The following is a 13,066-nucleotide window of genomic DNA, read 5'->3' as shown; positions in this document are numbered from 1 at the left end:
GAGATACTGATTTTTGACTTTCATGAGCTGTAAGCTCTAATCATCAAAATTAAAACAAACAAAAAAAAACTTTGGAAATGTTTTACTTGACATGCAATGAAACTAGAAAATACAGAAGTTCCGCTTTTTGAAATGTTACAAAAAAATTTTTTTTCACGATATTCTGATTTTTTGAGGTATAATCTGACACTGGAATGCAGTTTTTATTTTACTTTTTAGTTTTATCTCTACAAAAGCTGCACTATTTTGAACACAGCCATGCTACTGAAAACAGTAGTGCAGCACTATCACTTGTTTATAGTTAGAATATATATATATATTTTTTTGCAAACATAATGTGAAATAAAAGCTATATTTTGTAAGTTTAAAAAAAAAATTAAACAACCACTCCATACAAAAAGTGTATATTATGTGTTATTTAACAATATTATGATTTTAAAGAATAGCAGACAGAATCCTATAGAAGCCCGTAACATTTCCACCACTGAATAAAACATTTTTACATTTTACATTTTCATTGTGAGACAAACAATTCACAATTACATTTTCTTTTTTTTCCACTCTTCCATCGGATCCAGACCACAATTATAGTGATAATGTCAGAGGAATGAGAACAATGGAATCACTTTAAATTATTTTAATTTTTTTTCCAGCAGATGAACAATAATCATGCCTTGTATAGTTAATGTTTCTGGTGTGAAAGAGCCTTTACTGTTTTGCCAAATGAATACTTTTCTCACACAGGCAACGTGTATCTTTTACAGAGATACGTAAAACCTACAACTGAGATCAGCCATTCCAGCTCATGTTCCCGTCCTGTGTGTGGATCAATCCTGGTCCAGTCCTGCGATTCTGACCGATCTAGCTTGCGTTCTTCTTTCAAAGCCAAAGCCCACACTGACACACCGATGAGTTTACTAGAGAAAGATGTATCTTGTAGTGGTAGATTATAGATTCAGTTATTTAGATTATAAAAGACTCTCCAACACCAAACAAGAGAAGACCTATGAGAAGACCATCAGAAGGCCTATGAGCTGACAGTGCTTTCTTAACAGACTGATCAATGCCAGCACAAATACAAACTATCTAAAGAGCAAATATTTCATTTTGGCAAGCAATGCACTCTTACAGAATCTCACGGTATATTATGTTAATCATTCCTTTTATTATTTTTAAACAATCAAAGTTAATTTTATTTTCACAGAAAATAAATGACTGCAACTGAGCATAATTTTGTTTTTGGGGACATGTTCACCAGATTTGGTATTGTTACTGAAGCCTGTCCCAGCTGAGAATATACGGCTAATATTTAAGCCATGCTGTAATTCATCAAAAATGCACTCCATATAAAACGAGTGAGCGATAGTTGAATGCGTTGGTTTGAGGAGCAGGGGAAGATGAAGAGGTTATTCTAGTTTCTCGTCTCCTTCCTCCACATCTTTGAGGCTGAGCACCTCCAGCGTTCCCTTCCCTTTAGTCTCGCAGCGGATCAGCTCATCAATGTCCCGGAAACAACCGGGATCTATCAAACACACCTGGAAAATAAAGAGAATACCACTACATTCAGAGTGTGTGTGTGTGTGTGTGTGTGTGTGTGTCAAAAGCTTTAGTCTCTTCTGCTCACCAAGCCTGCATTTCATTTAAAATAAATGAATACTTTTATTCAGCAAGGATGCATTTAATTGATCAGAAGTGACAGCAAAGACATGTTACAAAAGATTTATATTTCAAATAAATGCTGTTCTTTTGAAATTTCTATTCTATTCTAACTTTCTATTATACTATTGTTATGTGTGTGTGTCTTACTTGAACCATATAAATATGAAGTTGTTTATATATTTCACATAGCATAAGCATTGCATTAAACACAAAATATCAAATTAAGTGGCATCTAAAATAAAAAGGAATGACTGAATGAACGGATTAATCTCACCATCTCCAGCTGATCATCGAACTCCTCGCTCTCTATGGTCTTTATTAATGTTCTGAGCTTCTCCTTCAGTCTCTTCCCGTCTTTGGCCGGCAGGACTAAGCGCAGCCGCATGTGAGCTCTCTGAATCTGAATGGATTCCTTCAGCTGCTTGATGACCTCCAGAGCCTGCAGAGACAGACAGACAGACGCTAGCATTAACCACAGAGACCTCGGCAGCCAGATCCTCGCCTGATGCAGCTCAGCTCACCTGCTGTTTAGTGCTTTTGTTGGCCTTCACAGAGAAGTGGATGTCCTTCATGGCTCTCTCTATCAGGCTCACTGTATAGGGCCGTTTGGTCTCAGGATTCACACATTTCTCTGCCACAATAGTTGCGATGTCACGAAACATCTGCTCCAGCTGACTCTGTCGCTCCTTGTCTGACACCTGTAGCTCTCCTTTAGCTAAAATCTGCGAAAAGATCAAAACGACCCATTTAAGTTTTTTATAAAACATGTACATTGTTTTAATTTTAGAAACTTTAACATGAAATAAAAAAATGATAACAGAAAAAAAAATTAATTAAAAATTGCATGTACATTTACATAAAATACACATATATAGAATAGCATGTTAATATCAGGTACATTGTTATATGAATAAAAACAGTCTTGTTATGAGTCCACAGTCAGGGCTGATCAGATCATAAAGCAGCTGTATACAGCAGCAAGTTCACCTGTCTGCATATTTCTGTCAGATCGTCTGTGCCGAAAGCATTCGACAGGTCGTCTTTTTTCGCCACTTGACCCTTAGACACATTGACAAACACAGTGTTTGTTTGCAGGACTTCATCAAGATCCTTCTCCCTGTAACAACAGCAACATTTGTAAGTACTGTTGATTTGTGAACATTACATTAATGTCAAGGAAATGACAAATCGTCCAACGAAGTGATCATGAAATTTCCATTTATATGACATTACAGAAATGGTTTATCCAAAAATGAAACTTTTCTGAATATGTGCTCACCCTCGGCCCATCCAAGATTAGCATGTGCTTCTTCATCAGGTTTGTAGAAATGTGTCTCTGCATCAGTGTCTCAGCATCAGATGCTCTGCAGTGAATGGGTGCCGTCAGAAATGTTTCTTACAAACACACAGCTTTGGTCTTCTCCAGATGTTAACTGATGGACTGGAGTGGTGTGGATTATTGTGATGTGTTTATCAGCTGTTTGGACTCTCATTCTGACGGCACCCATTCACTGCAGAGCATCCATTGCTGAGACACTGATGCAGAGACACATTTCTACAAACCTGATGAAGAAACAAACTCGGATGAACTGAGTCAATTTTCAGAAAACTTTCATTTTTAGGGACAACTACTCCTTTAAGACTTCAAGGCTTTGTGAGTTGATAACTGCGAATTATAAAACAGTTATATCATAAAATCAAATCAATAAAGTCAAATAAAATAAATAACCTCTTAATTTGACTACTGAAAGAGGTTGGCTCTTGTATATAATCACCCTTAAAAACAATGTACATATCACACATTTAACACTGTAACACTAGTATTAACAAAAACACGCAATAACAATCCCTCAAAAAGTGTTCTAACTCTAATTTAACAGGTTAGACTGCTATAATAACAGAATAAACATCATATTGTGCGCATGTGATAATAGCACTCACGCTCCAGATCTCCAGCTCATCACTTTGTTCTTGTAGCAGGCTATTTCAAACCTCTTCCCTGCCTTCTTCATCCTCACGACGGCGACATTTGTTAACCTGATCTGGTTAGTAGGTGTGAATATAGACATGTTTGACTCTCTTCAGGCTCTCAGTGCGGTGCTAGCAGCTGCGTTTGTTCCCGTCTCTCTCTCTCTCGCTGCAGCGCCTCCTGGAGGACTGGAGGCACATAAATACAGGCAGATGGACACGTGGTGCCACTGTAAGCGAACAACACAGAATGCACCATTAACTTTTAATGAATGCTGATGACACAAGAATCTCATGTGTACACATAATTACTGAATGAGAACCACTATAATAGCTATGATACGATTAAAGAAAAATCTGGATTAAAGGTTATGTTGTTGAATGGATGTTGAAAAAATCATATGTTAAAACTTTAATCTCAACATGTGACCCTGGAGCACAAACCAGTCTTAAATCGCTGGGGTATATTTGTAACAATAGCCTAAAATACATTGTATGGGTCAAAATTATCAATTTTTCTTTTATGCCAAAAATCATTAGGATATTAAGATCATATTCCAGGAAGATATTTTGTAAATTTCCTACTGTAAATATATCAAAACTTCATTTCTGATTAGTAATATGCATAGCTAAGAACTTAATTTGAACAAATTTAAAGGTGATTTTCTCAATATTTAGATTTTTTTGCACCCTCAGATTCCAGATTTTCAAATATTGTCTGATCCTAACAAACATCAATGAAATGTTATTTATTCAGCTTTCAGTTGATGAAGAAATCTTAAGACTTAAGACTGGTTTTGTGCTCCAGAGTCACATTTGTTCAGTAATCAGCAGTTCTTTAAATAGTTAGGTTGACTAATCAAAACATTTAATAAAAGTGCTTATTTTATCTAAATAATTATAATAATAATACTAAAAGAAAGTCAAGCATTTACACACACCTGGCTTTTTGTGAAAACAAGTGAGCATGTGCCTTATAAACCCATCAGACTTCACATTTGCAATTAAACAAACAAAAATAATTGTAATTCTTTTCTAATTTGGTAACAAAACAGAATATATAATATAGGCCCGGTTTCACAGACAGGATTTAGACTAAACCAGGATTAGACCATAGTTCAATTAGGACATTTAAGTAATTTTTATCAACATGCCTTAGAAAAAGCATTACTGGTGTCCATCTTGAGACAAAACAAAGACACTGATATGTTTTAAGATCAGTCAGTGCAAGTTTTTTTTCAGTTGAAACAGCTTAGCATTACATTTTAGTCTAGGACTAGGCTTAAGCCTTGACTGTGAAACCGGGGGAAAGTGTTTAGATGAGAGATTAACCTTGGCCTTGCTGGGAATTAATAAGAAAACATGGAAAACGTTTAGTTATATTTTTGTAACCTAGACTCCAAACATGACGGAGGAAAGTCTACTGTTTATTCAGAAGACACGGTGTGCCATGCATATGATTGCATAACCCTCACCCTTAACCCGCTGCACTTTGAAATGGATTAATTCACGTTGCATCTTCAGCATTACAAAGCCTTCTTTTAGAAGCGTCTACTGCATTACCAGGGGGGTTTAAAGTAATGTAAACTTTACACTGCATTATATTACCGCAACACCAAATAAAGACACACTGCTACATATCTGACACTATGACTAACACACACTACAGACACATATGGCCGTGTTTACCCACGTAAATAGGCATAAATTCACAAATATTGCATGTGTCCCCCCTCTGCGGAGTGGACGAGTCCGGCGAGTGTGACAGAGGGGCTTCCGCATCGCGTGGATCGCTGGTCGGGGCTCAAGTGAGCAGGTAAGAGCTTTAAACTTACATGTCCTCAAACCATCTTATCAACATAGCTGTCAACTTGCATTTATTAGATATTGCGCGGTAATGTCTGCATTTAGATGTCGCTAAAGATTTGCAGTGGGTTAGTATTGTGTCTTTAGTTCTCAGTTTTGTAGAAATATGTCAACAAAAAGACCTCGCACTGCAAATATAATGTGTTTCATGTGAGAGTTAAGTTAAGTTTTCGTGTTTGATCAACAGTTTTCTAATTATAATTAACTTTTTTTACGTTTGCAAATTAAATAAAACAAATATAGGCTTCTCTGTGGTTTATTAAGTTGTTTTCTACATTATTGAGATTGCAGACAGTATAGACATTAAAAGTGTTAATAATTAGTTGAATTTCGTGTTTTAAATGTAAGAAGAGTGTGTGAATCTCCTTTACTTTGGTACAAACTTGCTTAAAAATGCTATTAATATACATAAATACAATAGTAATTAGCTGTACAAAATATATGCAAAGAAAAGCTTGACCTAAACTCTTTATTTCTATCACCGTTAGTAGTTTGGTCTGCTGTGTTGACTGTGATTTAGAGCTAGGTCATGTTCTCTGATGCTGACAAAGCAGATTCAAACATGTGCTTTAATAGATTTGTCAAATGCATGGTTCCCGATTTTTAATTTTCATGATGGAAGCATGAAATATGTCCAGTCATGTTAACAGTTAAGTCACGAGACGGTTTGGAGTCCTAACATTTGAAGGAGAATAAGCGTTTCTGAGCCCTCTGGGAGGTCCTTTAGGTGCTCAGAATTGCATAGAGTTACTTTAATTGAAAATTCGCTCACTTTCAGGCCATCTGAGATGTAGATGAGCTGATTCTTGATCAGATTTGGAGAAATGTAGCAGTGGATGCTCTGCAGTGAATGGGTGCCGTCAGAATGAGAGTCTGATAAAAACATCACAATAATCCACACCACTCCAGTCCATCAGTTAACATCAGAATCTGAAACTAATCCAGCATTAAGACGTTTTATACTTAAAACTAAGATATGAATCCATAATGGTTTGACATTAAAAACCTCTTAACGATGGATTTGTTTCTTACAAACACACAGCTTTTGTCTTCTCAAGACATTAACTGATGGACTGGAGTGATGATGTTTTTTCAGCTGTTTGGACTCTCATTCATTCATTAATTGAGCTCACACTGATTATTATGATGGGGGACACACAGATGAGTTGCTATGGTGGTGATGTGGACTTTGGAGGCTGAACATGGCGTTGCTAGTAAGAAAAGCTAGAGATAATAGTAGTGTTTGTCAATGGGTGATAAAAAAGGTTGGATGGAAAATTCATAGCTGGATTGGTTTGCTTAGATGAGTTTGTTTTGAGGTTCGACTCCTCATGTTGTGCTGCAGTCATTTTGACCTGTCCAGGAGTTTGTTTTTACAGAAAAGGCTAGTTAATGTTACTGCATTGGACTAAAACTTACTGACTTTACACACACGGGGTATAACAACATCCCAGAAAAAATTTGATCATTTTTGAAACGTGCAACGTTTTTTTAAAATGACAGGTTTACAAAAATTGCTTATAAATATCTCATTTCTCGTATTTGTTACCGGGTTTTGTGTTTGTTTTTGGAGCTGATTGTTCATAGACCTCATTGACCTCTGGTTTTGAGTGAACATTGCCAACATTTTCCACAAATAATGCTTTTCTTTCACTCAGAAACTGAGGCGAATCAGCTTGGATCCATCAAAACCTGTGCTAAAAAAAAAAAAGTGAACCCAAGATTTGGTGAGAATATAGCATAATGAGCGATTTACAAGCAGTTGTTAAAAGGCTGGTAATGTTTGACCAGGAACACCAAATTAGGTACATTTTCAGCACAACATAAGGGTTGAATGGAGGCACATCATAAATGAAGCTTACTTGACAACAACAGTTCCTTTATTAAAATGATATTATATTTAATATTGTGTCGGGTCAAGTGCATACTTTGGTTTTTACTTATTATTTTTCTTTACTTTAGATAAAACTCTCTTACTAAATGTATGTGCATTACACCTACAGATCAGATGTGGACAAAAAAACAAATGATCACAATATATATATTTTTTTCATATCAGTCGTTATCAATAATTATCACAATAAATGTCAAATCTTTATTTCTTTCAAGTTTAAAGCCATATTTTTTCTTCAAAGTGAAAGTTGTAGAAACCAGACCATCGAATGTGGTTTTAAACTTCTCTTTATTGTCAGAACATGACAAACACTTCATGGTTTTTTCCAGTCAACAAGAACTAATGTTGTAGTTTCTGCATGCTCTGAGTGATATTGTTTCAAATAAAGAAAAAGTTTGCGTTGCCTGATAATATTAATAATATTATTACTTATTTTTCATTTGTCTGTTGGAAATGCACATTTGATAGCAGTAGTAGCTTGAGTTGACTTATTTTTATATGGTGAAATTTCATTATTCTGTTTGAGTTTTATTAAAATTAACCATTAGTCGTCCATAGTAGCATACATTTAGATCATGATAATAACCACAGTTATAACCATACATATAGCACATCTTAATACCATAGTAAAAATTGATCTAAATGGTTTCTAGGTTTTTGTATGAAAAACATTTAAGGTCATTGCACACTGAGTTCGACATTTCTGCATGTTAAAAAATAAATACGACCTCACGTTGTGTCAATCACGTTTACACACTGCCCCCGAAAATTTCGTCCGTCATAAAAAAAGTTGGATTGAGTTCGATTTTCTGCATTTTCGTCTCCGTAGCAGGCATTTTGATATTGACAAATACGAACGAAACGAAAAAACGCATACGAACTTTTAAGGTCCTTTCGTATTCGCCATCCTTTCCTTGTTACGAAACGCGGAAAATCGAACCTGATCCGAATTTTTTTATGATGGACAAAAGTTTCGGAGGCAGTGTGTAAACATGATTGACACAAAAATCTCGACAATCATTCAGGTAAACGCAGTCAGTTATGTCTCAAGTGAATGAAAACAGCTCAGAAAGAAATCGGATGTGCATCATTATATTGGATCCATGCATGAGGTCTTAAAGGGACAGCGCCCTATAAATACCTGCTGCTAATCAAACAACAAAACAGCGTTGACAAAGATCTAAATTTAATTTATACAGTGAACACTATGCAGTGTTATTTTTCCCTAATTATTACCTTTCTGTATTTGAATACTATTGACCTTATTTTATTTGTAACATATTCTGTTGTATTTATCTAAGCTTGTAATTTGTGTATTTGCTCTTATTTATACTGGCTGTACACTAAGCATGTTTAAACTTTAGTTAATCTAGTAGTATTTGCTGTGGTATTGAATAAGTCGAAATGGAAAGCTGTAGTTAAATTGAAATATTTTTCTTTTCTTGGTGATCCGTGGGTCAAAAACCGAACTGTGAGATTAGTGATCCTTTGAACCACTAATAATAAATAACGTTTGATATGAATATCTCACATTTGTGACACAATGGCATGGTGCAGTTAGTACTACCACAGTAAATCCATGATAAATGATGGCTATTTGTAGATTGAAAAGGCTTGTCGTTGCTTGTCAGCGCTGTTTCATGGGCTTCGAGCTTGCTCTGCGCTGCCGTTTGAACTTTGATCCGAGCTAATAAATGCTCTGTGTGTCGCGCTTCAAATGACTAGCACTCTTTCATTCTACTTTTGGTGCATAGACATTATATCGAACGTTTAGCGAACTTGTATTGTCGCTTTATTGAGAAATTATATTATGATAAGTATAGTTATCGATTTATCGCCCAGCCCTAATATCAGACATGGCGATGTTACTATGTTTGCTGAAGTGACACATAATGTTATCTGCTAATTCTGTGAGTGTTTCCTCTCTCGCAGCGGCGCTCCTCGTAACGATGGCAGACACACAGGCCGATCCCGCCGCGCAGTCGGAGCTGATGGAGGAGGACGAGCCCTTCTTCAGTAACCTGGACGTCTTCCTCTTCTCGCTCATTGCTGGTCTGCTCATCTACTGGCTGATTTTCCGCAAAAAAGCCGAGCCCATCCCGGAGTTCAAAAAACTGGAGTCTACGTAAGTACCTCCAAACCGCTCCTGTATCGTTTCTCGTAAATGAGGTGCGGGAGAACGTTAGAATGCAAAACTGGAATCATATTCACTTTTTAGCTTTTTTAATTGTGTCATCTGTGTGAGTCATATTTCACCCCAAAATTGAAAGATTTGATTTTTTATAATATTTTTTAATAGGTAATTAATGCAGCTTATTATTAGAATTTTTTTTTTTTGTGTGTGTAAATTGGCTGCAATAAGAATTTTAATTTAAATTGTCTAGTGTTAGCATGCACCATGATAGTATGTCAAATAATTTATGCTGTAAAGACACTGTTCATACAATATAATTTTTTTATTAGAGTTTGTATTTGCTGTCACTCTCACAATAATAATAATAGAAAGTTTTTTTGGTTTTTTTTTGCCCACCTTATAAATGTGATTGATCCAAAGTCGTGGTCCATAAAACAGGACACGAAACACAAATATCTCCTGTTTGAAGTATCTTCTGTTTTTGTGATGCTCAATAGTTTTGCAGTCTTGGTAAATTGCCACTTGGAAATTTGATGTTACATTTATGAGAAGTTTAGAAGAAATATGTTTATAATTAGGCTTCATTTTCTTGTTTCAAAATCTAATTTCTTGAGAAACAAAAGTATAATTATGTATATAACCTCAGAGATAGAAATATTTCACGGCTGAGAAGAAAGTAAATTGACGTCTGTAAGGTCAGTATCATTGCAGTCTTCCTGGTTAAACGCTTCAGTCCTCCTGGAAACAGTCTGTGTTTTCTGGGCCGTAGCTGATTCAGCTGACGCTGGAGGCGCAGGGAATGTTTATTGCTTGTTTAGCCTTGAATAGTGTCATTGGCAAAGGTCTTACTCAATGCCAGACATTACAGTCACTCCTGAGCTGTTAGTGAGATAAACCGTAGAGCGTCATCATGGTTGAAGGATACGTTTGTGGTTCATTTATCTCTCTCGCATTAAACATCACCTGGCTTCAGACACAGACAGCAAGAGTTCGAATTAGAAAAATAAGTTCCATAAATGTCTAAATTTACATTTAGTCATTTAGCAGACGCTTTTATCCAAAGAGACCTACAAATGAGGACAATGGAAGCAATCAAAATAAAAAAAAGAGCAATAATATGCAAGTGCTTTGACATGAATATGGTATATTGTGCTATGCCATAAATCGTTGCAAATCTTAAAATATGTTTAATTCAAACCTTTGTGTCTCTGCAAAGCATTTCTGTGTCACCAATGGGGAACAAAGTAAATCAAAACATATTAAAATTGCACATAATATAGTTGTCTTACACCGTTATAAGGTAGACTAGACCTCACTTCTCACTGCAGGAGAAGATCATGAAAACATTACAGATGTGTGTGAATTTTTTTTATTTATTTTTTTTATTTCTGGTTTCTACACATACTTAAACATGCATCTAGCCCGATTAGCAGCAGTGGCGCTCCGTCCATATAAGCTGCGAATGCGCCGCATACCCAGGCCAATTGAGAGAATAAGTTCACGGGATAAAATAATATAAACATGATTATAAGTTGATCCCTTGTCATTTGAAATCTAACTTAAAGCTTAAAGAGTTAGGAATAAGTACGTAAAATGATTTATTTGCCCAACGGCCGTAATTTTCAGTAAATCTACGTCAGTTGCGGTTGCTTCCGGGCGAGCGTATTCTCCGCAGCTTTGGCGTCTCCGCTCTATCGCTGTGACTCGTCAGGATTGTAGCGCGTTCTCATTGGTTTGCTGTCCTGCGGCTGATTTCATGCACGAGGTAAGCTGTCCACGAAGTGTTCGCTCCAGGCGGAAAAATACGCTGTTGCTGCCAGATATGTTAATAGATATAAAATAGGTATTTTATGTTTTCTCAAGCAAAGCAAATTTTAAGTCAACTGAAAAAATAGGTTATCATCTTACATTTTTTGGGGTCATATATGGGTATGAAGATATGTGTTATTGTCAGCAAGTGGTAATTTAAAAAAAAAGCGCATGTTTATATTTTTTTTTTTATAATAACAAACATCGGGAAAAGAAAAACAATCCTCTGAACATTCTGAACATGTTATTGTTCCCTTTGTTTCGCGTATGCTCGTGTCGCTTGCAGTTAAAGTCCTTCTCTGATTGTATTGTTGTTTGCAACGTTGCAACGTTACTTGGCAATATTTTAAGCATATTATTATTTTGGGTATTTTGCATGGTCTGTTAATGGAGTAGTGTCATCCAGGTGGGAGATTTAGCCTAACACCTATTCACTGGGAATAAAAAAATTATTTAGCTGATGCATAGAGTTATATTTATATTATCACTCAGCATACCCAAGTAAAAAAAGTCATTGCTCACCACAAACGATTACTATTCAAAACTAGACCAATCACGTTTTTTTCCCCGGAGTTTTCCGCTACGTCAAAATTGCATTAAGGGTGATTGCTTTAAAGGTGCTGTATGTAAGTTTTTGACTCTACTAAAGGATAAAAATAACATAATATGTTTGCAGATATTTAAGAAACATGCTAAGTTATCTTGTTTATCTGACAGAGATAAGACTTACTTGTTTATGAGACAGAGTGGGTTTTACAGACTTGTCTCGACCTTACTGATTGGAGTGTTTTTGAAGCTGCTGATGATCTAGACGAGCTCACAGAGACTGTAACATCATATATCAGTTTCTGTGAGGATATGTGCATTCCTACCAGGACTCATCCAACTTATAACGACAAACCGTGGTTCACTGCAAAACTCAGACAGCTCCGTCAGGCCAAAGAAGATGCTTACAGGAATGGGGACAGAGTCTTGTATAAACAGGCCAAATACACACTGGAAAAGGAGATCAGAGTGGCAAAGAGGAATTATTCTGATAAGCTAAGGATACAATTCTCTTCCAGAGACAGGGCTTCAGTGTGGAAAGGTCTGAAAGAAATCACCAATTGCAAGACACCATCCCCCAGCACTGTGGAGAATCAACAACTAGTAGACGATCTTAATGAGTTCTATTGTAGGTTTGAAAAACACCATTCACACCTCTTGCAACCCCCCTCTCTCCCACACCTGAACTAGATAGATAAGATAAGAGAAGATGACGTGCACCAGGTCTTCAAAAAGAACAAGAGAAGGAACAGCTTTAACATCAACAGCTTCCTGACAGACATGCAGCAGCTTGTGAGGATGGGTAAATACACATCCAACACCCGCACCATCAGCACTGGAGCTCCTCAGGGCTGTGTTCTCTCCCCACTGCTCTTCTCCCTCTACACCAACGACTGCACCTCTAAAGACCCCTCTGTCAAGCTCCTGAAGTTTGCAGACGACACCACACTGATCGGCCTCATCCAGGACGGTGACGAGTCTGCTTACAGACAGGAGGTTAAGGAGCTGGCTGTCTGGTGCAGTCTTAACAACCTGGAGCTTAACATGCTCAAAACTGTGGAGATGATCGTGGACTTCAGGAGAAGCCCCCCTGCTCTCCCCCCACTCACCATCATGAACAGCACTGTGACTGCAGTGGAGTCATTCAGATTCCTGGGCACCACCATCTCCCAGGACCTGAAGTGGGATAT

At 36.8% G+C, this 13,066-nt stretch overlaps 2 protein-coding genes across 3 annotated transcripts in view; one reads left to right on the top strand and one right to left on the bottom strand.

Moving 5' to 3' along the window:
• Nucleotides 1-1,036: 1,036 nt before the first annotated feature.
• sbds (SBDS ribosome maturation factor) lies at nt 1,037-3,803 on the bottom strand. The gene is made up of 5 exons (XM_079387346.1): nt 3,601-3,803; nt 2,647-2,776; nt 2,181-2,381; nt 1,934-2,098; nt 1,037-1,535 (listed from the first exon to the last, which is right to left on the bottom strand). Exons 1-5 carry the CDS (start codon nt 3,726-3,728, stop codon nt 1,407-1,409), a joined length of 753 nt encoding a protein of 250 aa, XP_079243472.1. The 5' UTR covers nt 3,729-3,803; the 3' UTR covers nt 1,037-1,406.
• Nucleotides 3,804-5,060: 1,257 nt separating this feature from the next.
• The window catches only part of porb (P450 (cytochrome) oxidoreductase b), a 33,181-nt gene continuing 25,175 nt past the window's right edge, over nt 5,061-13,066 (top strand). Inside the window, exons 1-2 of one of the 2 annotated variants that reach the window (XM_079387062.1) lie at nt 5,061-5,443; nt 9,320-9,512. In XM_079387062.1, coding sequence (XP_079243188.1) covers nt 9,337-9,512 — 176 coding nt within the window. In that variant the 5' untranslated portion in view covers nt 5,061-5,443; nt 9,320-9,336. Of the gene's footprint in view, nt 5,562-9,319; nt 9,513-13,066 lie in introns of both variants that reach the window. The other variant, XM_079387063.1, reaches the window with a different exon arrangement.

This window comes from Barbus barbus (assembly GCF_936440315.1).
Source record: "Barbus barbus genome assembly, chromosome: 31".
Taxonomy (NCBI): domain Eukaryota; kingdom Metazoa; phylum Chordata; class Actinopteri; order Cypriniformes; family Cyprinidae; genus Barbus; species Barbus barbus.
The sequence above is the reverse complement of the archived record's forward strand: the minus strand, read 5'-3'. Positions and strand labels throughout refer to the sequence as shown.

Excerpts from the sequence above, each read along its gene's own strand:
- sbds (XM_079387346.1), bottom strand. The coding sequence starts at position 3,728 with ATGTCTATATTCACACCTACTAACCAGATCAGGTTAACAAATGTCGCC. Across the intron at positions 2,777-3,600 it reads ATGAGCTGGAGATCTGGAGC|GGAGAAGGATCTTGATGAAG; the intron begins GTGAGTGCTATT and ends CTGTTGTTACAG. Across the intron at positions 2,382-2,646 it reads TGACAGAAATATGCAGACAG|ATTTTAGCTAAAGGAGAGCT; the intron begins GTGAACTTGCTG and ends ATCTTTTCGCAG.